General features: G+C 44.5%; 1 protein-coding gene across 1 annotated transcript in view; it reads left to right on the top strand.

The window, feature by feature from the left end:
- Positions 1-26,577, top strand: part of LOC144784026 (syntaxin-binding protein 4-like) — a 1,158,996-nt gene that overhangs the window by 350,215 nt on the left and 782,204 nt on the right. Inside the window, exon 9 of the mRNA XM_078662726.1 lies at positions 4,419-4,560. Within this exon, the coding sequence (XP_078518852.1) occupies positions 4,419-4,560 (142 nt within the window). The remainder of the gene's footprint in view (positions 1-4,418; positions 4,561-26,577) is intronic.

The following is a 26,577-nucleotide window of genomic DNA, read 5'->3' as shown; positions in this document are numbered from 1 at the left end:
GAAATTACAAAGATAGCTGTGGAGAAAGACTTTGAAGTGAGATCCAGGTCTCGTAAAATATTGGAGCAAATTAGTTATGAGTTGGGTATCTTGGTATTCTGTGTACCTTGCAGTGCCAACAACTTGTAGAGAGATTTTGGATGGATTAGACTAGGAGAAGTTCATTTTTGGATTCTTGAATTCAGCATTGAATTCTCAAGTCCTGATTATAATTTGGTTTCTCTTTGCTTTTTGATGGTAGCTTTGTCGAAATCTAAACTTGACATTGGACAGACATTATACTAGGAGACCTAAACCTTCACTTGAATGATGCAGAAGATATAAAAAATAAAGCTTTATTCACACTCCTTGAAACTAACGATCTTACCCAACAATGCCATAAACAAACCCACACCAAAGGTGCTACCCTTGATGCAATCATTTCCAACCATAACACCATATCCTCCAGTCCATACTTCCCACTGACTGGATCGATCACCAGCTAATTCTGTTCAATCTCAATGCCAACCAACATAAGCTCCAGACCCAAACTAAACATCCTAAACACTGGGCAGGAAATATGCACCAAATTCCTCAGCCAGAGTTAGGATCTCTAATCTCTTCCCAAATTACACCTTTTCCTGATCTTTCAACTGCCAATGACCTCACCTCTCACTATAACCCGAAAATGACAGAACTGTGTAACATGATCCTCCCTTTAAAATTCAAAAAGTCAAGAAGTATCCCCTCCAGATCCTGGTTCAATAAAGACCTCAACAATGAGAGATGACAAATTAGGCTGGCTGAAAGAACATGGAGACAACAAGCCTTGCTGACTCATCTCTCTCCCACTCTCTCCTCCGAGCTGAATGCCTAAAATACAAAAAACATATTGACAGGAAGAAAATCATCCTTCTTTCGCGATCAACTTGACCTCTCCAAAACCAGACCTAAATACCTTTCCAACATCCTAAAACCCCAAACCTCCCCTTTTCCGCAAACATCCACCAGATGACACTGTTAACCGATGTGGAGAGTTCACCAAATTCTTATCTGAAGAAATAACTAGCATCAAACTCTCACTGTACCCCCACACCTCCTCTCCCTGCAACAAAGATTACTCGCCTACCAAAGATGGCCTCCCCACTGCCACACTCTCAACCAATGACGATCCCCCAAGCTCTTCTCCTCATTGAACCAGAGCACGAACCACAATCATATACAACTGACAAACAATGCATCCTGGACTAAATTTGATACTGTCTTGGAAGAAGGAGTCACCAAAATATTTGCATGTATCAGGTCAACCTCACATCTCTCTGACCCTCTTCCCTCCTCACTCGACAAACAACTCAGGCACATCCTCGCCAATATATGGACCAAAATCTTTAACTCCTCTCCTTCTAGCTACGCATTTACCTCCCTTAAACTGGCCAAATCCTCCTCTCATAAAAAAAAACGCAGACCTGAATGACCTTAATAAATACACACTTATAACTAACAACCCTCTCCTTTCCAAAACCATCGAAAAATGTGTGCTCTCACAACTCAACAACCACATTGAAAAATTCAACCTGCACCACCCCAGTGAATCTAGATTCAGGAAAGGCTGTAGTACGGGGACTGCAATCCTTAACATCATGGATAACCTACACAGATCCCTGGAAAAGGCGCAGGCCGGTATCCTAATCCTCCTGGACCTCTTCACTGCCTTTGATACATTTAACTACAAAATTCTCCTAAACGCCCTTTCTCAACGTGCAGGCATCAACGGTACTGTGCTTCAGTGGTTCGCCTCATACCTGAACCAACAATCTCACTTAATCAACTGAATAATTCTACCTCACCAGCGATATCAGTGCCACAAGGAGTCCCCCAATGATCAATCCTATATCCTGCTCTGTTCAAACTCTATATGGAACCCCTTGCAGTGATCCTGAAGCAAGCCAAAATCGCCTACCAACTCTATGCAGATGACACCCGACTGTACTTTAAAATCTCAGCATCCAAAGACAGCCACCACCTTAATTATACTTTCTGCATGGTGCAATCCTGGCTGACTAACAACCACTTAAAACTTAGCCCCAACAAAACTGAACACCTCCTAATCCAACCTGAAGGGGGGGTCGCTTCCTGTCCACAATAGGCTTGACAACCTAACTGCACTAACCTGCAAACTTTTCATCTCTAACTCTGTTAATCTCTTGGAATTACACTAGACAAAAACCTGAACATGAAAGACCACATCAATGCTTCAACAAAAAGTGCCTTCATCCCCCCATAAGACTTAAAGACTGTAGTCCAATCCCTATTCCTCTCCAAGATAGACTACGGTAATGCAACAACCATTGGTTCCCCAAAAAACTACCTTATCCCTTTGACATCTACACCCAAATCAGCGGCCAGACTCCTCTCCGGGGAAAGCCGCTTTGACCACATCACTCCCACTCTTAAAAAACCCAGCTGGCTACCAATCTAAGTGATAAGTATATTCGAAACAGCCTGCATAACCCATAAAACTCTCTACAATGAAAATTCATATCTACTTCCCAAACAAATTATTAAAAGCTGGGCGAAAGAAACTTTTGCAAATGTCAAATGCTCAACTCCTAATTCCACCCAAATACAAGAAAGGAAAAACATTCACCCATTCGTTCTCTGGGAATATCGACTACCCTGCCATAGGATCTTCGTACCACTCAATCTTTCCTACACTTCAAGAAAAACCTAAAGCTACTTCTCCTCAGCAAATACCTGAACCCTACCTCCTAAAGCAGTGGATGCCCTTGGATACACGTCTCCCCCAACTCCAATGAGCCTGAACATCGCTACCTCTGGATATAATTGTGTATTTACCCCCTTACCCCTGTATGAACCATGCATCACTACTTCTGAACTCTTTCGAATAGCCACTACAACACCTTTTGTATATTATATATTGCCTCATATTACCCTATATTCTCTCTTCTGTACTACTTGTAAATGTTGCTGCGCAAACTCTGTAAAGTGCTCTGATACCTTTGGGTCAAGTTTGTTCTATATAAAACTCGAAAATAAATTAATAAATAAATAGCTTTTGGTTCTTACACAGAGATGTTAATTGCTAAAGGAGGGACCATTTGCTGTTTCTTTATAATGTATAATGCAATAATTACCTGATATAAATATATGATTGTAATATGTCAGCTAGCTCACTAGATCCTCACCAAATGATAACCAGGAGATGCAGTTCCGGGAGTGATTTCAACATCCCATAATTGTCCTTCCCTTCTGTACTCATCCAAATACCAAGCAACCATTTTCCTTCTACACCAATTTTAGACAATTACATTTGACAGACAAAATCGATGTACACTCTATCCCGCGTGCAGGTGATGTAATGTGCACCTTGGGTCCTACATAATTGCTACTTGACCCATTATCGTCCTGACTAAGAGGTAAAGGAAGATTATCTTCATGGGTATGGGTTATTAAAATAATCCATTTTATCATGCTGTGGAGTTTGTGTGACTTCAGTCATGCCTCAAATAATTCAGACGCAGGTGAATGAGACTCTTGAAGGTCTGGCTACATGCTGGCATAGTGTGGCTCACTGCTTAGAGGCGGCAGACCCGAGAGCAGAAGTCAGCCTGGGACCAGGGTTCAATTCCCGACGCGGCAGGGTTGTGGACCTGGGTCAGCGGACTCGATAATTCTCGCTTCGGTGCTTACTCTAATCAAGGGTTCCACTCGGCAACTCTGGGCATTAGCTTGCCTAATCTCCACAACGGCCCCATTAATTCCGGGGATGCCTGGCTCCACCTTGGGGACTCCCAGCAGGGACCATCCCACAGGGAAAGCCAGGACTGGTTCCCCAGAGTTATACAGCGCCAGGAGACCTATGGACAGGTAGCAGTGCGCTTTACAAGCTCAAATACATTTACATTTTACATTTATATCACTACATTATCACTGTTTAGAGACACTCCTGGGAACCAAAGTTGGAATGTACTTAAATGAACCCAGAGGAAGAGTTAGTTTGAAGACAGGTGGAAGATTAATATTTCACTGAAAAACATAACTTGTTTTGATAAATGTAATTCTTGTCACTGGAACAACGTCACAAGTCAGAGGTCAGTGTATGTTATGGCTCCTCAAAATAACAATATCTAAACATTTTGAGAACCGATAGCAAGAATATCTGAAGTTCCCAAGAAATTCTGCATTTCTGACATTATTTTAAAAAATGTTCTCTGTCTTGCTCTTGCTTTTTAGCTTAAGATTCCAGTTGTAAATATGCCTTTTCCTATAGATATGAATCCTTGAACTGGGCACATCGAGACACTACTGTAGAGACGTCCTTGCATCCAATCCGACAATTCTCTTGTATGTTACTCATGTCCTACCTGAATGGAGGGAATCCTCTGTATGATACTGACATGCAGTCTTCTTGTTTGCAGTTTCTCTAATGACTCCGGCATCCAGAGTATCTCCATTCCTAAATCAGGCAGCCTTGGATTGATGGTCTGCGGAGGCTCGAACAGCCTGGAGGGACCCATGGTGTACGTACACGAGATCATGCCTGAAAGCGACTGTCACAGGGTGAGTTTGGGAACTAATAAGCCATAAGATGGGCTAGTTGATTCAGGAGAGCATAGTAAAGAGTGACTTGCACAAAGTAATTCTAGTGACTAATAATGAGTAAGCCGGTAGCACCGGATAGCTCCGGCCCAAAATAAGCAGTGCGTTCAGGAGCTCATATGAGAGAGTGAGGACTGATGAGGAGAAGGCTGAGCGTTAAGAACATCCTGCGCTCTCACGTTTCCCAGCTCCATGCATGAGTCACACGGCCAGTCTGTGTTATTTGTCTTTACATTCTAAGATTTGTAGTTCTCCGAATCCAATTATAAAACCAGGACTTCAAATCTCAGAATGCAAATACTAATATTGGACTGCACGAGCTGCTTCCGCATGGACTTGGAAGCCTTGAGAGTTCTGGGCATCACGTCTGAGTGATTGCTACTGGATGAGTCTTGAAAGTGATCCTGAAGAGATGATGTACATCTCACCTTACGTAGTAGCTGTTTCTTCACCGAGTCCCTGAGCCCTCAGCCCTCAGCATCCCCCTACAATGCTCATGTATCTTTCTACTGCTCTCTGAAGTAAACAATATTTGATCGTGTTCGCAGTTGTTTAGGGTTTCTCAGAAAGAAGCATTACAAAATCAATTATTTCACATAAATACACTGCAACCAAATAATTGCGTTTTTTATTTATAACACGGAAAGCCACGGAGAAAGTTACTCATATTGGAAATGTCTGTTGTGTGCTATGGTAGAAAACTTTTCAAATTACTTCTCTGAAAAAAAATTCACAATTTCAGTGTGTGTTCAGTTTTTTCACATCTACGAGATTGTTCAGTGTCATCTACACTCACTACAAGAGGAATAATAAAATTCAGTTCGATCAAAAGAGGTTCCTATCTACCCCCTCTTTACAGAGACCTAAACCTTCTGATACAGACTAAGCCAGGACGGTGAACTCTGCTCTTTTCAAGGAGTTTGTCGAGTTTTTGCGCACTCCCTGTTGCGGTGCTTGCAGAGTTCCGAAAAACTCTGCTCCGCGCAGTGGATGTGAGAAGTTGGCCTGGTATCTCATGTTCACTATACTAGTGATCACCTTGCACCAGTCCAAACAACCCTTATGGTAATGGTTGTAAAGTCAACCTTATAGACCAGCTATCCTAGTGGTAGCATGGACAAAGCAGTCTTAGGCTAACACTTCAGAGAGCATGTGAAGCCAATTGTTTTACCAATAATAACCCCTTAAATATCAAATGAAGGGACACCACACAAGGTATATATAAAATATATATGTATTTATTTCTAACACAACCCCTCTGCACTCTTTATGAGGTCAGAGTTCGAGATACAGCACAAGTAACTTAAATACCATACGTTAAGTTGCACAATTACAATTCTGCCCTAGGGGCCTCGTAAACCATATACTAAAGAAGTGGTATGAGAACCACTGCAGGAATGGTGAATAGGCCTAGGGCCTAGGAAATCGGTGGGGCTATACTGAATAACCACAGGTTAGAAAGCAGGAGTCCCACAGGTTGCGTGTTCAGCGTCTCAACACACACGCGAGTTCTCGTAGACTTAGAATGGGAACGTACAGTTTACAAACTAGTTGATTTCGGACAGTCCGGGTGGATTTCAAGGAAACCCAGTTAAATTAGGATACTTGGATAGTTATTACCCATGGGAGCACCGGAGTACTCGAGTTACCTCACCCAGGGAAGCCGGGTGCATAGGTGCGAAGTTGTGTCGGGTTTCCTATGGAGAGCTGTGAAAAGATACTGCAGGTGACCAGGAGGAAGATGTCCGGATGGATCCAAGGGTGGATCAGAGAAGTGAAGAACCTGAAAGCAGAGGGTACAGAGTCTGGGTCACTAGCCAGTGACCAGGATGGAACCAGGACGGAACCAGGACGGAACCAGATGGTGTCGAGCTGCGATCAGTGAAGAAGTGAAGCTTGTCTCTGCAGCATTGTGGACCAGGAAGCGTCGAAGTCAACCAGGCACTGGATACAGACTGTCCCACAAAGGCTCTCGCTGTTGGCGGTGTCAGCTTCGGATCGGAGTCAACAAGCCTTGGCACAGGCAACCCACGCAGGATACAAAGATCGGCTTCTGGTACAGACCAGTAAGATCTGTGGAGCTTCCCTTTTGCAGGAAAGCAGGAACAAGCCCAGAGCAACCAGGCATGCAGCGTTGTTTCAAAATGGAGTCTTCACGATGGTCACTAGCTAACGGGCCAGCAACCGGGAAGACGCGTCAAGAGGAAATGCAAGAGCGGGCCCCACGCGGCACTCGTGGAGTGTGGAGGGCTGAGCTTCAGTGCACTTACGACTCGGTGTTGGGGCTTCTCAAGTCTCAATGTACAACTTCGAAGACACCTCAGAAGCTGCACAATTTAGCAAAGAGCAAAATGGCCAGGTGTCCGGTCCCATGTCTCTCGTGTCCGCCACGGGTCTCAGCTTTGCTGGAGGTGTGGGTCGGAGTCAGAGAAGTCTGGAAGTCCAGTCCTGTGAAGCAGGGCTGTCGGGATCCTTCGGGAGCGATGGTAAAGCAAACGGCAATTCGCTAGGTGGTGCCTGTTTGCACAGGGTGGTCACTCCTTGACCACAAGGGAGATTCTTCAGTCTTCTAGTTGCAGTAGAATGTCGAAAGTCCAGAGTTTTATGTCAGAGTTTCAGTTCAAGATAATCTAAAGTCTCTAGACTCAGCTCCTAGCTTTATACAAATTAAAGGGGCTGGATTACCTGCTAGGTCCCTCCTATGGGTGGGACCAGGGAAGGGGATGGTTACACCCCTTTCCCTTTGTCCAGTTACCCACCAGAGCTGGGGCTGGAGTGCCCCAGCAACTGGTTTCAACCGGACTATGCATGGAGCACCTTGTGTGCCCCAGCAGTGTCTCATTCCTTTCAACCCACCCTGCCCCAATACATTATAGCCTGTCTGGGGAGGTGCTAGCACCTCCCAAGGCAGGAAACCTATTGTCCAAGCCTCCCTCGCTCGAAGGGCTCCCAGCTGCAGAGGTCAGACTTGTGTCTGTGGCAGCAGCATCCATTTTGTGATGCTGAGGCTCTGTTTAACTTTAACCGGGTAAAGCTACAACTACATGTCTTCTCTCTCTAGAAGGGTGGAATGCTACCCCCGCCGCCAGAACTGACGGGGGGATAGTATGTATTCCAAAGCGTATGACACCTTACACAACATGTTTTGATAAAGCCAAACCAAAGTTAGCAATAACCGCGAGGATTATAATGCACTTAAGAGTATATGGTATGGCTATATCATAGAACAGCTATAAGGACATGGTTCCGAAAGCTGCAGACAGGCTCAGCTCATGCCATAGCACCATCTCACATAAAACCAAGCACTCTGCCTCCAGGATTGTTAAGGCCTGCCATAGGAGTGACTTATAGGTATATATGTGTCTATATATAATGGTAGGTATAGGAATACTATACCTAAGCAAGAGGTGATTACACAACCTTGCCCTAGCTGAGTGATCAGCCAGTTGTGTCAATTTGGATGGCCATCTAGGGGTGGCATAATTCATGCAGCAGCCCCTGGTAGGCCTTGGATGCACCTATGCCCTGGGTATGTATCTATGGTGCACTATACAGGGGCTCACAAGGTGACCCAATATCCAATTAGGTATGTACCTAAAGTACATGGAGTCTATGTTACAGTGAGAGCAGATAGCCTGGGGCCCTGATTAGCAGGATCCCAGGCCAACTAAGTTGAAAACCAGCTAAACACTAGGCAAAAAGTTTGGGGTAACCATAGTCAGATATCCATCCTCCTACAGTGGAGTGGAGTTTTTTTCCTCGCTCATGCTCTTCAACATCAAGTTGACGAGCGCAAGCGAGGAAAATTTACCTACCGGAAAGATTTTTCCTCATTCGTGCTCGTGAACGTCAAGTTGATGAGCTCGAGCAAGGGAAATCAACCTCCTAGCGAGATTCCTCAACGAGGGTGGTCGGATTTCTCAGTGCGGGTGGCCGCGTATGCTCGTGACCGCTCCCATTGAGAATCTGTCAGTTTGCATTAAGAAAGCTGTTCGAGTAGAAAATATACTCGAGCGGCAAAAAGAAAGTAGCGCCTGCTTGCACTGTGCATGGTGCTATTCGCGAAAATTTCACAGCGTGGACAAACACCTGGCACTGAAAATTACTGCAAACCGCATTTTTCTAACCCACTCCCCCGCTTGCGGAGCTCCACGTAGCGCAGCAGACTTTTTTTGCACTTCACAGAGTTCTGCTACCCAGAACTCTGTGAACTCCGTCTAGGCTTAATGCAGATCACCTGTTGCACATGGCAGAGCTTTACAAAGGGACACTAGGACCACGATTAAGAGTACTGTGTGGTTGCATTTTTCTGTATTGCACCGGTCAAATAACGATATCCGAAATTGTTCTTTATTAGATGTGATAAATAACAGCAATTGCCAGATTTGCCCTGTAAATTAGGCAAAACGTGGATTTGTAGGCTTGTTCTGCCAGTGGTACAGTGTTTTCCATGGCACTCATAATCCTGATATGCATTGTAAGAGCAGTCACCACAAAAAGTGGAATTTTGGGGGGCACTCGCAGCCGAGGCCTTCAGGTCACTGATGATCCACAGTCTCTTTCATCAAGGGTGGCGTGTCCTGGAGAAAGTGTGCATTGTTCTAAAGTTCACCACAGCCTCCTGTCAGAAATTTGTTAAATCGATGAGTTTTTGAGGTAGCATGCCTGCATTCAAATGCCATTACTGTATTCTTGTAGGGGGGGTCATGCTAAATGTATACACAAAATTAAAACTGTTTTCCATTTCCCTTTAAAACAAATCGCACTAACATTTGAAAAGATGGGATCTACACTCCTACAATGATTTACTTTCATTCCAGAAGTTTATGCAGGCCATGCATCACAATTTAAGATAGATAAATGACATCCCTTTTTCTTTTTTTAAGTCTGTAACATATAATAATTGGCCTCCGATGTCAAGAGATGATGGATGAGACGGGGCTGCTACATGCTGCAGTCTTTTGTGGATTATAATGGGCTTGAGAGGGGTATGTATATAGGAGAATTTGGTTTGGGAAACGATTTTTGATTGGTTTGTGGGGAGGATAATGAATTATATGTATGGCACGAACAGGTGATCATGCCTATGTGTGTTTGTAACAGGATGAGTTCTGGGACTGATGAGGATAGCCTGGGTAAGGTTATGGAAGTTATAAGGAGAAGGTTCTCAGATGTCCTGAAATAAATGACAGATTCTCCCATGGAGAGCTTGCTAGTTATCCTCCAATCAAGCATCTATTGTCTCTCTGAGAAAGAAAATAAAAATAACTATTGCTAATCAGCTCCTTAATAAGATCAAGTCCAACACTCTCAAATAGGCCTAAGAGTCTGGCTCAGAATAAGATGCAGCATGAAGAAAGTGATCACCGAATTAGAGGACAACAATCTGCATGTTGAAGTCAACAACGACCCCACACTCCACTAATCCTTCTTAACTTCTGTGCAGCACTTCATACCATTGACCAACCAGCCGTTTTGAACAACCTTTCACATTAAATAATTTTGGAGCACCGCCCTACTGTGTTTCCATTTATTCTGTCAAAGAGATCCAAGCTGGTCTAGATGATGTCCTCAGCATCTGAGGCTACTCAACCACATGCAGTATCTATCAAGGAATCCACCAGGAATTTTACTTTTATGCATGGGATCCTTGGGAGTTTTTTTGATGTCAGTATCCACTGATATATTTAAACAACACCCAGTTTTACCTAAGGATCAAATTGAGTCACATTATCATGCATCCGAAATCTGCATTGTAACCACTTAAGTATAGACATCTGTGACCTATTTCAGTGGACTTCAACTAAAGCCAACATTTTCCTCTGCAAGAATGCCAGCAACCAATAAGAGATCTTGGCATCGTTGGTAATATGAACCAAGAAGACTACACTAAGCAAAACAATGAAAGCTCATCAGGCTTCCATACCAACACACACTGACAAAACCAAGACAGCCTGGAATCAGCTATTGTTACTTTAGAGAGTGAGGGTATTCCTTCAAGAGCAAACCAGAGGAAGACTTTAGAATTACCCTAAGTGCACCAATCCTCTCTCACCTTGATGAAGGTATACCTCTCTTATTGATATGCCAGTCACCTACATGACATTTCTGAAGAGCATCATTTATACTGCAGCCTGACTCACAAAAGATTTGTGTAAATTTGACAAAGCAATACGCACAATCAGATCCCTATAGGCTGCAACCGGCATCATCTTAAAATATTTTTGCATCATCCTGAGAGCAGTCAGTAAAATCACTGCATCATGTCTAACATTAATAATCTAATCGTCTGGAGGAGCATCAAAAACCCAAATCAGTTACCTCAGCAGATGTGAAATCAGAAAATGCGTGAAGCAGGAAAGTAAATGGAAGATCCCCCGCTGCTCTGCACTGAGGATAGAGCATGTCTTCCCAGTTGCATTCCATAACACAGCATCTACCCTCTGTTTAAAAAAACCAAAACAAACACAAGACTTTGCTTTTTAAACAGCACTTTGTCAACACATGACCTTTTTATCACTGGAAACTGAAGAATAGCAGACACTGCTCCAATCAATTCTTCTCTGGCTGTCAGATTCTATCTTATAGTAGAAGTTTTAAATTCTGAGGTTTGAGCCTCGTCACTCCCTATTCTATTTCAGTTTTACTTTAGTCGTAGTTTTGTTTTTTTGTTGATCTGAGACACTTTTTCACAGGTGAGATAATTTCACTTGGTCAGTGCTATGGTGGGCCACAGGTAATGGAAAAAAGGATTCACAGAAATGTCATCAAGTTTCTTGATCTGCAGGTTTTCCTTTTGATGAAGTATAATTTGTTGTTCAGTTTGCAGAGGTGGTTGTCCAACATTTCAATGCCTCTAACTCTATATTAGCCCTGTGGAGGCCTAATGTTCTTATGAAACAAGGAGCACCTTCTGTTATCCGTAGGATCATGATTTTGGAGTTTTTGCAGAGATTTTCAATGTTTGCCTGGTAACCGCTCCACACCAGGGAAGAATGTGACATTGTGGGTTGGATAATTTCTTTGATTGCATACACCTTACTCCACAAAGGCATTTACTTCATTCTCAGAAGACGGGGTTATGCTGCTAGTTTGGTTGATGCCTTCTGCTAAGTCTTCTCAATGTGCTTTCCCCAGTTGAGTTTAGAGTGAAGTTAGAGTAGGAGCTGCTAAATTCCTACTCAAGGTAGGAGTTTAGCAGCTCCTACCTTGAGTATCACCTCAAGGTAGGAGCTGCTGTTTTCCAACTTTATTGCCTTTCCATTGAAGTCCATCAAGTAAGATCTATGGATGCTCTTTAATCTTTCTTGTGAATAAAGGTCCGCGGTTTTGCATGTGTTGATATTTATCTGTCAGTCCCTGTACTAGCCAGAGAGTCTGCTGACCTATGTTTCAAGGTTCTTAGCTACTTTTATCAAAGACAAAGACATGACAGTAAGATCATTGGCTAAGAGTCCAAGGGGCATATCAGCAACGCTTTGCGATAACTATCGCAAAGCATGCTTAGCACTCCTTTCCCTAACGCCCGCTATCGCAGGTTTTTATCGCGGAGATATGGCGTTATTATCAACGCATGTCTCCAAGGCGATAAATATTCCTGCGATAGCGGGGAAATCGCTGTTTTGCAGGGAACATCGCTGGTTTTCCAGTGATGCTCACTGCAAAACGGCGATAACCTTGCTGATACGACCCTGTGGTCGTATTAGCAGAATCCACCCCCTATGTTAGGGGTGGCTAAGTCAAGAATTTAGCAGACGTTTTCATTCATTCCTTACTGAAAGCTGAGTCTGGTGGTGTGGGGATCCTTTGTAAGGGAGAGGATGAGATGGGTGTTGTCTGCGTAGGATACTATGCTGAGTCCATGCTGGCTGATGATGGTGGCGAGGGAGGCCATGTAGATGTTAAAGAGCGCGGGCGTGAACGATAATCCTTGGGGTACTCTGCAGTTGATTTCGGTGGGTTTGGAGAGAAAGAGCAGAAGTCTGATTCTTTGGGTTCTGCCGGTGAGGAAGGAGCGGAGCCAGTCGAGGGCGGTTCCCTGTATGCCGTCGTAGTGGAGTCTGGCGGTGAGAGGCCGTGTGAGACAGTTTAGAAGTCTACAGAGAGATCTAGTAGGATGAGGGCCGCGGAGTGGCCTTCGTCGAGGAGAGTACGGATGTCGTTTGTGGTGGCAAGGAGGGCGGTCTCGGTGCTGTGGTTATTGTGGAATCCAGATTGGGAAGGGTCGGGATGGAGTTCTCTTCAATGAAGTTTGTTAGCCGGACGTTGACATTCTTCTCAGTGACTTTGGCCGGGAAGGGGAGCTTCTTGAGAAGGGGCTTGACTTCTGCACGTTTCCAGTCATTGGGGACAGTGCTGGCTTCGAAAGTGGCATTGATGGTGTGTCGTAGCTCAGGTGCTATGGCGGTGTCTTAGTTGGTATGTAAATATCATCATTTAGGAACAGTGAAAATATAGGTGGACCTAGACATAAATCATGCACAGCTTGTACATGCAATCCAGTGTATTAATATCTAAAATATTTGTATTATTTTTTAGATTTATAAATATATATTGAGGACAATAAATACCACACAATTGAATAAAACAATGACATCTTTTGATAACGGTCATTGGTTATGACAATCACATTACTATTGTTTGATATTATTATGTTCAAAAAATCCATGTATTCGATTTATCAAAAAGACAAAGTGATTATGTCATGAATACAAATGGCTGTCATAATTTTTTTTTTTTTTAATTTAACATTAGCCATGTTAAATTATGACAGGTTTCCGTGAAGAAGGTGACATCTGGCGGGAGGGTGTCAAGGAGGTGCCATATTCCTACTGCGAGTCTGTGCAGGGAGCGCACGTTTATGAGGATGCAGGTCAGGGCTTCGTGTGTGCTGGCGTTCGGCTGGAGGGCGGTGGCTGTTGGGGTGCGGGGGTTGGTGAATGGGTCGGCAGTGTCTGCAGGAGAATTGGCCGTGGGTGGTGTTCAGTGTGGACAGCTGGATGTTGTTCTTTCTTCAGGGGTTGAGCATGTGGAGGGCAGCTTACACATAGCAGTGGGTGGTCGGAGGACCAGGGTCCCTGGGGCTTGTCGTGGTCGGGCACAGAAAGGCTTGCCTTTGTTGCATATTGGGCACACCAGTGGCCGCCATTAAATAGGGAATCAGGAGGGAAACGCAGCTGGGAGGAGGAAGCGGGAACCGGTAAGGGGAGGGGCCGTGGGGGCAGCAGCGGCAGGAAAGGGCAGTGAGGAACAGTAATAAAAAAAACAGGAAAACAGGCAAACAGGCACAATAACAGAACAAATAACAGACAAATAGAGAAGGCTGGACGAGCGGATCAGCAAAAGAGCAAGGCTCTCCCACTGGACCACCAGGAATGAGGTGCAGGCATGAGCCTGTGGGTGGAGGAGGGCCTCAAACACCTACCTGGCTGAGAGGTGTAGAAGGCAGCGGTGCAACAAAGGAGTTGCTGGAGTGGAGAGCAGAGTTCCCTGACCAGGAGGTCAGAGGTCTTGCTTGACCAGCAACTCAGTCTCAGATGTTTGACATGGTGATGAACTAGAGGGCCATGACGCGGCCTGCTCCTGTGGAAGGGGAGGCCGAGGAGTACGCGAGAGAGACCAGTCCTGTTGACGGAGCAGGGAGCAGCAAATCTCGATAGGGGTGGCATGTGCATCGTTCGGGCTCCGTGGCAGTGACTGGTCTGGAGAGTGGTGAAGGCTGACACTGGACTGGGAACATTACAGCCGCCTTGCCGTGCAGAGCAAAATATTTGTATGACCGCCCACCAGAGAGGAGCTTGACTCCTGAAGTAGTGGCAGCAAGGCTAAGGGTAGTTGTGCTTGCTGGAGTGCAGAGTGCTTAGTCAATGCTGCCCCCACTGGGATCCTGCCCGTGCACTATCGCTCTGTAGTGTGCCCTGAAGTAGAGACGCCACTTCTACGTATGCAGACTTTGACATGCTATTTATGCCACTGAACAAACACCAAAGCAATAAGGTGTCCAGCTATTTTACCCCCACGGAGCATTGAAGCTGCCATAATTCTGCAGACCAGGGTGTCACCATGGCTCTTACAAAAGGAGATCTCCTCCCCTCCCTCCGTTACTTCAGGAGGAATTCAAAGCAGACATGGCCACCTCCCTAGAGACATTGAGAGCAGAGCTGAGTGGCAAAATGGTCTCACTACAACAAGACATAGACTCTGTGGGCAGTAGGGTGCTGTATGTGGAGGTGAAAACACTTGATCTAGATCATCGCTCAGAACAAATGAGAGAGCTCACGCAAACTCTTCAAGCGCAGTTACAAAAATCCCTACTCAAGAGTGAGAATTTGGAAAACAGATCCCGGAGAGAGAATATTCGAATCAGGAACACGGAGGAGGGACCGGAGGGGCCAGATCTGGAGGTCTTCATGGTGGGGCTCTTCTCTGAGGTCTTGGGAGCAGCGCCTCTGAAGGTTAAGATAGACAGAGTGCCCAGAATAGGAAAACCAATGGCTAGTAATAAGAGGCACTCAAGAGATGTATTGGCTAAGTTGTACTCTTTCAAAACAATAGAAGCCACCCTCCAGGCAGTCAGGAGACTAGATGTTGTTAGCTTTCAAGACATAGCCCCAGTGACACTGACCTGTCATCAGCAGCTCAGTCCAGTCATGGACATGCTCAGGCAAGAGAACATCAAATATTATTGGACCTACCCATTTGGCCTGGCCTTTGACTTGCAAAACAAAGCCCACCATATCACCGATGTCTTGGAGGGAATGGCACTTTTCAAGTTACCCACGTCAGGGGAGCAACCAGCAGCAGATGGAACCAGCAATGCCGGGGCAAGGGTGCCAGAAGCTTGGAATGAGACTCTTTGGCTTTCCAGCGTGCCCAAAGACAGCCATGAAAACATTAAATGGACCAACGCGTTGATGCACCACGGTCTGGGAAGCAATCTGGGAGGGGAGAGGAGAGATGATCTGAACTCCCAGGCACCTTATGTGATCACCTATAAATGTTTAAAGTTTGAACTTCTCTGTATCCTTTTAATATAGGCCACTCCACCTTCCTGTCTGGCTCAACATAAACTACTAGACTAGTGGTTCCTACCCCACTTCTATTTAGCTTAGCTGGAACAATGGTGGTGATTTCAGTTCGAATCGCCTACTATGAGTTTCATACACCGATTCTTTAGGGTAGGTCGGGAACCAGTTGTCCCTATTGACTGTGTTTTGGGGTTTATTTTCTTTTTTTGTGTTGCAGGTACTAAGGGAAATAAAGGCCAAATTATATCATGGTAATCAAAACAATTGAATGGAATATACGAGGTTAAATATGCCAGCCTAGCACCATAAACTCTAGAAGTTCCTACAAAACTAGCACAATGATATACTCGCTCTACAAGAGAGCCATCTTGAAAGGTTGGAGGATCACAGATTAAATGATAAGGCATATCCCCTGGCACATAAATACTCAGCCCCCCACAAGACATAATAGTGTGGCATTGATTTTCCACTCCTCTCTGAAATTCCAACCAGAGGGTTACAAGACAGATAAAGATGGGAGAATAGTGTTGGTGAAGGGGCAAATCTGGGGGAGACTCTGTACTATTTCAGCTGCATATGTACCAAATACGAACCAGGTGGCCTCAATAACTTCTCTTTTAATGTTGATAGGGGGATTTGCAGAGGGGAAAATAATATTAATGGGGGGGGATTTCAACCTTACTTAGCACTCTGGCATTCATAGCACACATCACCCTAGGGCACCTACCTGAAACTTCACAGGAGGGCTGAAACAAACACTACACGATCTGGTGCTCATTGACGGGTGGAGGGAGATTCATCCTGAAATGAGGGACTATACTTTCTTCTCCCACGTTCACCGTACATATTCCCAGCTGGACTATATCTTCCTTAGCCAGGCACATTCCCACGACATAAGGGAGGTGACAATTCAATCTATCACAATCTCCAACCACGCCCCATTAGTTGTAGCTGTGGAATGGCAAAACCCCACAAATACATACAAATGCTGGTTCCTCATAAATGCTTTGATCCATGACAAAATGCTCCGGGATGACCCGCGGAAGGCCATTAGGGAATATTTCCAGTTGAATAAACCACAAGACACCACGCCCATTAATAACTGGGTGTATTCAAAGCACTCCTGAGAGGCCATTAATATCCACACTTACTGAGCAAATGATGAGGGAACAAGTAACGTTAGAAAGCGACCTGAAAACCCTAGAACAGGCACACAAAGTGGCTCCTACTTTGACCTTTCATCAAAAGTCACACCTGTGAGTGGGAAACTGAACGCAATCTATAATAACAGTCACAGAATTGACTCTGCTCCGCCTTAAACAAACAGCTAATATACACAGTAATAAAGTGGGGACACATCTGGTAAGTCAGCTCAGGGTGCACAGAGAAAGAGAGTATATTGGTGACATACGTAAACCCTCCAGAGAAGTGGCAACGGAGGACCATAACAAGGCCCAGACCTCTAGACAATTTTATAAATCCCTATACACAGCTCACCTTGCCAACTCCCAAGCGCAACTTCACTATTTACACACAGTAGTACTACCGCAAGTCACATGGGTTCAAAATTAACAACTATGGCAACCCATTAATGAAGCGGAGGTACGACAGGTTATAGTAACTCTAAAACTACAAAAGTCCCCCGGCCCAGGTGGGCTTACAGCACAAGTCTATAAATCCTTTAGCTCCTAACTAACCCCACATCTGACTTCCCTCTTTAACCACATTGCTAACATTAGTGAGATCACACCTAATATGAGCGAGGCCATAATCACACTAATAATGAAACCAAGTAAGAACTTACAGACCTGTAGCTCATACAGACCCAAAGCACCACTCAATTTAGATGCAACACTGTATGGAAGATTTTTGGCTGTGAGGCTTCGGTATCTAATGCCCGACGTGATCCATCCAGATCAGTCAGGGTTTTATCACCGGCCGGCAGACATACAACAAAGTGAAGAGGGGGATTCACCTAATAGAGAAAGCTACTAAAAAACATCTAATGTTATTTTGTTCGGTTTCGAAGCGGAAAAGGCATTTGACCGGGTGGATTGGACCTTTCTCTTCCATACCTTACAGCGATTTTGCTTCTGTGACTCTTTTATAGCAATGATTTCTGCAACTGCGCTGCACCTTGCTCCAGGGCCCTGGTCAGTGCGGTGGGCTCAGATGCTGTGTCCTGGGAAGAGGGAGGAGGCAGAGTGTCTCCGTAACTCTTTGCGCTAAGTGTAGAACCCCTAGCTGAAAAGATCAGGGTGACACCCGCAATTCAGGATATCAATTTTGGATCAATGGAACACAAAATCTCTTAATTTGCGAAATATGGGGCATATTAGCAATAACCTTGTTAAAATTATCATTGTTTTAGTGGCAGGAAACTGCCACTAAAGCGGAGATAATTGGCTTGCTAATATGCATTATAGAATTCCATTAGAAGCCCAGGTTAGATGTCCTGCACATCTAACCTGGGCTTCTATTGAAATTCTATAACGCATATTAGCAAGCCCATTATCGCCGTTTTAGCAGCAGTTTCCTGCCGCTAAAACTGCAATAATTTTAACGAGCTTCCTTCTAATATGCCCCTATATTTTATTAACCCTCTCTGACCCACAATGCTCCCTGCAAACAGTTCAGGATGAGTTAAGACTCTTCTGGGAGGTAGCAGGCCTATGTATTAATTTAACAAAATACTTCCTACTCATTCTAACATTTGCGATAACAGACATTACTTCCCTGGTGGCTTCGACCAATTTTCAATAGTTGAAGAAAGAACTCACATATCTCGGAGTCTAGATAACCCCCAAACTATCTAGTCTGCACCAGGGTAACTTTCCTCCACTCTTGCGTCAGTTGAGGGTTGATTTAAAAAGGTGGGCTCCACTGTACTTATACTGGCTCAGCAGAATGCATGCTATTAAGATGACAGTGCTGCCACAATTCCTCTACCTCTTCCAGAGCCTTCCCATAAAGCTTGACAGGCCCTATTTACCGACCCTCTGAACCATGATAACCCAATTCCTTTGGCAGAACAAGAGTTAAAATTGTTATGCCAACCAAAAGTCGAGGTGGGGTGGGGCTCGCACCACCATATTTCCAACATTACTATATGCAGCACAACTGAGAGTCACTGCAGACTGGTCCGTGCTGGAATCGGGCAAGCACTGGCTCCACATGGACAGGGCAATCGTAGGCAGGGACATCTGGGACGTCCTGTGGAAGCCAAGAGCGGATCACCCCAAAAATGCTTACTTGAGCACTCCCACAAGAGCTACTCCTAAGACCTGGGATGAGGTAAAAAAGCTACACAATTGGACAACATACCTTTCCCCCTACAGCCTGGCATTTCCTCTGGCTGTACAACTGGGCCCATTTGACCATGGAGGGAGGGGGGCTGTCTCACAGACGGAGGTATGAGAGGCAGCAACTAGGGACCTCACACCAAGAGAACGCTTTGTGAGAGGGGCAGAGTCAGACAAAGGGACCATCTCTTTTCTTTAGTGCTGCATATGCTACCTACCCAGCCTCTAAGCCATACTTCCTTCTGGGAACACACCTTGGGGCGAGAAATGATTGACAGATAATGGAAGATTCTCTGGAAAGACATATCGAAACACAGTCGATCTCTAAGCCTCCGTGAGGCCCAATATAAAGCACTGTTTGATTAGCACTTATATTCCACAAAATTAAAATAAACCTTTCTCACCACTTCAGACCTTTGTGGGAGAGGCTGCGGGCTTCTAGGCGGCATGCGTTTCATTTAGTGCGATTGCCCGACAATCCGAGATTTTAAAGCAAATCAAAGATGTGCTGGGGTAATCAATCCCAAACACCCCGAATGTTGCTCTCCATGGTCTACGGGCAGACATCCTGAATTACCAGAAAAAAGGGATAAAGTCATAATGTGGCTTAGCCTGGGGATGGCAAAAGTGGCAATAGCAGCAGTGTGGAGGAGAAAGGAGGCACCAGCCGTGACACAGTGGCTTGCACGTCTATGGCAGGCAATCATGCTGGAAAGGATGAGTGATATCTGATTCTTTAGGGATGATTTAAAACACTTTGGATATATTTGGGGACCGCTGACTATCCAGGGGACTCCCTCTCATAAACTATCCCTCCAGGGTGCGAGCACTACACCTCTTCCAGTTCTGAACAGCGAAAGGATCCACACTTAAGGGTACTGATAACATGTACATTGACCCCTAAAGTACCTGATTTGTGTTTCTATTCTTTTGCTCTATTATTATTCCTCGTGTTTATACTAAGTTATAATAATAATGGTATAGGGAGGGCCTAAGGACAGGGGAGGGCACTTATATGAGAGGTAAACTTGGCTGTTGTTTTGTCCCCTCACATGGGCCATACTGCAATAGGACTTAGGCCCCAGGAAGCACCCTATTTACCGATAGAAGCTGTGTATAGTAATAGCTGTTAGAATGCATATACAGGCAACTCAGTTCTATGTATGGCTGGTGATATGAAAAAAATCTACAAAGAAAAATTTAAGGAAAAAAATAATAGGTCTTTGCCTGCAGATGCTATGTTCATAAACTCTACAGTCAAGTCAAGTATAGCTTTATTCGATTGTTAAAAGCAATCATAAAAGCGTACATGATAAAAGTTAATCACGTTTCAGTTCATTTTACAAAATCACCACATTATAAAAAAAGAAAATATAAAAATATACACAACAATTCATTAGTGGAAAATTTCTATTCAAGGCAACCTCACTATAAATAAAATGCACTACATGATTATAGTTTTTCTGCAATATATCACTTTTTTCAAAAAGACTGTGATTATTGCAACACTTCTTTCGTTATCCAAATATTGTATACATAGCAGGGTCGGATGACATTGGCGCAGACCCATCTGTCTCAATAAAGGCAGTAAGATCCTGCGCCTAATGAATCTATAAAATTTACAAAATAAAAGGAAGTGCATAGTACTTTGGGGCGACACATCATCACAGGGACAAGGCTGTAGATCACGCAACCAGTCATTAGCGGTTGAGAAACTAACCAGTCTATGAAAGATTCCAAATCTGAAGCGAGATAATAAAAATCTGTCATAATTGCCAGGAACACAAACCAGATAGGGTTGAATATTAAAAGTGGTTAATAACAATTGATGTTGCAAGATAGTTGGTTTTAAAACCTCTGTTGTTATTCTTAGGGTACCCAACAAAGTCAAGCCCTCATTCCTCAAATCTTTTCTGGAAACGGCTGAGATAGTGAGAGGATTTAGAAAGTATTCCGGTTTACCGATATCCTTGAAAACCTAAAACACATAACTCAGCCATGGGATCCTCATTACTCTTTCCAATTCCAAAATATTTGACACAATATCCCTATTCAGCTTGGTTTCTTCTTTGGTCCACAGCCTGTGCCATAAAAGCACAGGCTCAAGCTTAATCAGATCTGATATGAATGGAAGTCCTAATTCTGCGTGTCAGTTATAACTAGAGGTCCTATTTGGTACGGTTAAGATACATTTCAGGAAAGAGTTTTCAACTACCTGGATGGGGTTCGGGTCTACAAAACCCCATACCCCACTCCCGTAGATAGCAGCAGATACACATTTGGCTTTATAGATCCTAATTAGCTCAGCAGGCAGTCTTGTACCCAATTTTTTGGCAAAAGTCTGAAGGGCAGCAGTAGAACGGACCATCGCAAGTTTTTTAGCTGCTACTGCCTGAGCCCATAACTCGTTCTGAGCAAATAATATACCTAAATAGGAAAATTGCTTGGTTGCCTCAAGCTTCTGTCCTGCAATAAAAATGGCCCTTTTGGTCTTAAAATCCTTGCCACAGCGCATGATGAATGTTTTAGATGAGTTTACCCTTAACCCCAGATCTTTCATGAAAAGGGTAAAACCATCCACCACGCGCTGAACACCCACTTGGGTACGAGACATTAATACAGTATCGTCTGCGTACAAAAGTGCCGGAATTGGTATGGGGAATCTAAATTATCTCTGCACAAGGCTCCCTCCAAACCATTTATGTACAAATTAAAAAGGAATGGAGCCAGGACACATCCCTGCCTGACTCCACTTTTGATTGGGATTCTGGCCGTGCGTTCCCCCTTCAGGCCGTAACGGACGCGAGCTGACGCGTCACTATAAAAACGTTTAAGAAAATAAATAATATTTTCATCAACCCCTAATTGTCCTAGCAGAGTCCACAATTTAGAGTGAACCACACAATGAAATGCGGCTGAGAGGCCCACAAAGGCCAGGAACAGGTTCCCCTTTGTAGTATTCTGGGTTGTTATGATTTATGCTGTGCCAGTGGAACCCTGCCTGAGTGATGCAAGATGGAATGTTGGGAGTGGGAACTCACAGTTGGAGAAGGGCTGAGCGCCTAGCTGGGTGCTCCTGGTGGGGTTTTGTACTGGCTTATATCTACTGTACAACTAAGTTGTAACCAACCTGAATAAATCTACCTGAAATACTACTACCAGCGTGGACCAAGTTACTACACCCTTCTTGGCCCTTGTGTACTTTCCCACCAACATTAAAAGATTTAATCCCTGCTCCACTTTTCCTAGGCAAGACCGAAAACCATATTGCAAGTCAGATAAAATAGAGTTGTCATCCGCCCAAACCAAAAGACGGTTCAAAATTATCCGCCCGGCTATCTTCGTAAAAGAGTCCAACAGGGAGATAGGTCTATAACATCCCGGATCGTGTCTATCCCCCTTTTTGAAGATAGGCACGATTATGGACAAAAAAACTGTAGTACAGCTTGCATTGAGCACCTGGACCAGAAGGGGAGCCCACAGAAGTATAATAGCTTTAAAGATGTACATGGGGGCACCGTCCGGGCCAGGAGCCTTACCACCCTGACTGGCGTGAAGTACTTTTTCAACCTCATCCAAAGTGAACATCAAATTCCTTGATCTGGGATAGAGAATAGGTGTGCAAGAAGAAGTTGATAATACCTCTCCCTCATATACCTGGGCAAAATGCCCAATCGAATCTGCTTCTGGGATTGCTATCTCTAATTTGGGGCCGGTCTGTTTCACTAAAAAGGGGGTTCTAACAATCTTCCAGAAGCCTGCACTATCATTATTTACAGAAGCTGCGTGCAAGGCTTCCCATGCCTCTGCTTTTAACATATTCTTCCTGTCTTTTACGGCTTGCTTATATTCTTTTCTAAGTCTCCTCACCTCCATAACACTTCTTGGGTTTTTGTGCAATTCTTTCTGCAATTATGTATTAAACCATCCTCTCTTTTCCCTATTCTTTTTACACTGTCGCATAAGGGAATTCCTAATTTCATTTGTGATGGTTAAGAAGGATGCAAGGAGAGTTTCAGGGGAGGAATATTCCCCCAAGCTTATCGCGAGCTCTGACGTACATTTGCCGATTACTAAGTTAAGTATTTCAGTTTGATCGACCATGGCCCTTCGTAACGAGTACCCGTTTGTACTACCAATAGACAAATTTGCACGCACTCTATCTTTCTCTTTATTACTCCTTAAGGGGTTCTTCATTCTCAGTAAGATGGCCATACAGAGCGGGAAGTGATTGCTTAACGCATTGTCTGAAACTTTAAAAGAATAAATTCTATCTGCATGATTATTAGTTACAAAGGCATAATCAATAGTAGAGCAACAGCCCCTACCATTAAATGTTGGGGGTAAAGAGGATGGTAGCACACATACTTCATTAACAAATCCGAAGTCAAAGTTACTAAGTACTTCATTTAACTGTTCACCCAGAGGAGTGTGAATAAAATGTGATTGACACAGGCCCTCTTCCCATGCCACTCCACATTTATTATCTTCAGCCATTCTACATAAAGTACAATTAAAATCTCCCACCAAAAGAATCATCATATCTTTCCTATTGCTTTTAACCTGGGAGGACAATGCTTTAGACATGTTGTTAATGACATTTGAAACTTCACCCTGGGGAATATTATTATAAAAATTAACCAGGGCAATTGAAGTGTCAGAGTCCAGTACAAGTACCAAGGACTGAAATTAAATATCTTTGATAGGCTCTGTAACCCCTTTTAAGTTCAACTTGTTTGAAAGATAAACACTCAACCCCTCCTTAGCTCTCCCATGTATAACCTCGACAGCCGGAGTATAGAAAGTCTTATACCCATTCAGATGAACCGGTTCCTTGCTCCAAGTTTCCTGGAGACAGATCAGGTCTTGTGACTGAATAAAGTCCTGCCAAAGTGGGTTATCAATTTTTGACTTAATTCCAGCAATATTCCAGGAGGTGATATTACATAGAGGGGCCACAGAGGGGGATGGAATAAAAGAAGGGGGCCTAACACCTTCTGACAAGGACCCAGTCCCATTAGGGAGCACTAACTCAAGACCAACTTCCAGGGCCTCCGTCCCCTCATTAGTATCCTCAATCCCTGGAATACTGGCGTTCGCCACCCACTCATTCATAGTGTCCCCATGATAGTAAATAGAGTTATGGTAGACTGCTCCGCCAGGTAAATTGATGAGATTCTCCATTTGCAGTCAGTCATTACTCTCTAGACCACTCAGAATCTCAAAGGGATTTGATGTCGGGACACAATATCTTCCTCGGTTGGGACCCAAGTAATTTCCTACTAGACAATGGGGTCCTGGAAACCTTCCAAGGTACGTGGGATGATAAAAGAAACCGAGGGGTAGAATGTTAATGAACTCGGTGTTAACTGCCCCGTTAAAGTCTTCCTCGATAATGTTTCGTACCAGATGCGGAGACCTAAGCGTTAGAATTACGCAATCTCCGCTCAGAGATTTACTAAATGGCTAGAAGGGTAACCTACCCTGCTAACCCTTCTAGCCATTTTAAATTCAGAAAACAGTGAGTTATTAAATCCAGCCCTGGAGGTTAAAAAATGAAGGGATTTGTTCCTCAGTGTCGACCAGTGTTGGAAAGCATTGGGGGGTAAAACTGGAAAATTAGCTAACACAACCGTATATGGTGTAGCTTCAGGAGGCAAATTTAAAGTTGGTAAGGGTATGATTGCATTGTCCCTTTGGCACGGCTGATCTTTTCCTATATCACTTTTAGTATTGCTGTTATCGTTACCTCCCCGGTTTGGGCCTGTTAGATCTGCCATACAGGGTCCAATGTTACCCCCTGGGATTATGGGTTCCGGTCTGTTATTAACCTCCCTGTTTTTATGTTGTACTTGGTTGGCCGAATCCATAGATATTCCTTTAGAGTTTCCTCTTATATTGGCTGGGGGCGGATGAGCTAATGTCTTGATGGGAGCTATCTGAGTGGACTTGTGGATGTTAATCATCTTTTCCTCTATATTAGCTACCCGGGTTTCAATAGTGGTAATTTTTAAACAAATAGGCTCTAAGAGTGTTGATAACAAAGTCTCCAATCTTCCCCAAAAATTCTCAACATCTTCTGGATTACCAAAACTAGTTTGGTCAGAAGCACTATCTGTCTGGCCCTTGCTCTTATTCCCTTTCCATCCAAATGGATTTGCAGCATCTTTACGTTGGTTAAGACTACCCTTCCCTTTGGGTTTTTTTACAGGCAGTTCTTCCTTATTTATGTGCTTTTGTTTACGCTTCGCTTTTTGCCCTCTGGTTGTTACATGCGGGCTTGCGTTATTCGATCTTGACAAACACACAGAAATAGGACTTAAAGGGAGATCACGCCCCACCTGCCCTGGAGAGTCCTCAATTAGAAGGAGGGGCTCAACAATTACATTTGGTGGCAACATTGTAGGTGTCAAGGAGAGTCTGGTAGGCTCGCCTCGTTGCCTACTCTAACTAGGGATCACACTCAGCAACTCTGGGCATTAGCTTGCCTCATCTCCACAACGGCCCCCCACATACGCCGGGGATGCCTGGTTTCACCTTGGAGATACCCAGTAGGGACCATCTCACAGGGAAAGCCAGGACGGGTTCCCCAGCGGTCTACAGCGCAGAGATACTCCTTCGGGAGTCGATTCTAGCGCTTTAGAAACCCACAATCAATCAATCAATCAAGGGGAGGGGTTCAAAGGACAGATTATGCTGTATGGGCACAGTCTCATGATTTAGAGGGATGGGCTGGGCACTTGGCAGCCCAACAAAAGAAGACGCTAACATTGAATCAGGAGAATTTACTGTAAGCACGGATACATTCACAGATGGCAAGGGGGGGAGCATACCAGTTGGGAGAGAAAGGCGCCTTTCTGTGTCCTCAATACCAGACACAACCACCCCTATAGTTTTTTGCAGCATTTTATCTATTGCTGTTAAGCTCGGGAGTGGAGTAGTTAAGGGTGCTTTTTGCTTGGTAAGAGGGCGAGGCTGTGGAGGGATATTTTTACCCATATTCCTTAGCACAGAATACTTATAGAAGTAATATCCTCTATCTTTAATGGCACTTTACCACCAGCATCCTGGTCCATGGCCAGAATAGCTATTTTCCCAAAGAAGGATAAATCTCCAACAGAGATTTAATTGTGGGTTTATATAGCGCTAGGAATCGACTCCCGGAGGAGTATCTCCACGCTTCGACCGCTGGGGAACCCGTCCTGGCTCACCCTGAGAGATGGTCCCTGATGGGTATCTCTAAGGTGCGACCAAGCATCCCCGGCGGTCTGGGGGGCCGTTGTGAAGATGAGGCAAGCTGATGCCCAGAGTTGCCGAGTGTGGTTTCTGACTAGAGTAGGCACCGAGGCGAGAATTATCGAGTCCGCTGACCCTGGTCCACGACCCTGCCGCGTCTGGAATCGAACCCTGGTCCCGGGCCGTTCTCTGCCGTTCTGAGCTCGTATCGACCATTAACGCTCATTAACTGTGACTCAAAGATTTTTTCCAAAGTGCTAGCCAACAGAATCTCTTCAGTGGTCGAATCTTTGGTTTCAGAATGGCAGCACAGGTTTATCCCGAAAAAAGGAACAACTGAGCATATTAGGAGGGCCATCACTCTTTTTGACGCCGCACAGGCTGCTGGAGACCCGATGTCACTTACACTCTTG

The sequence above is a fragment of the Lissotriton helveticus genome, chromosome 10, assembly GCF_964261635.1.
Source record: "Lissotriton helveticus chromosome 10, aLisHel1.1, whole genome shotgun sequence".
NCBI lineage: Eukaryota > Metazoa > Chordata > Amphibia > Caudata > Salamandridae > Lissotriton > Lissotriton helveticus.
This window is presented reverse-complemented; position numbering and strand designations above follow the sequence as displayed.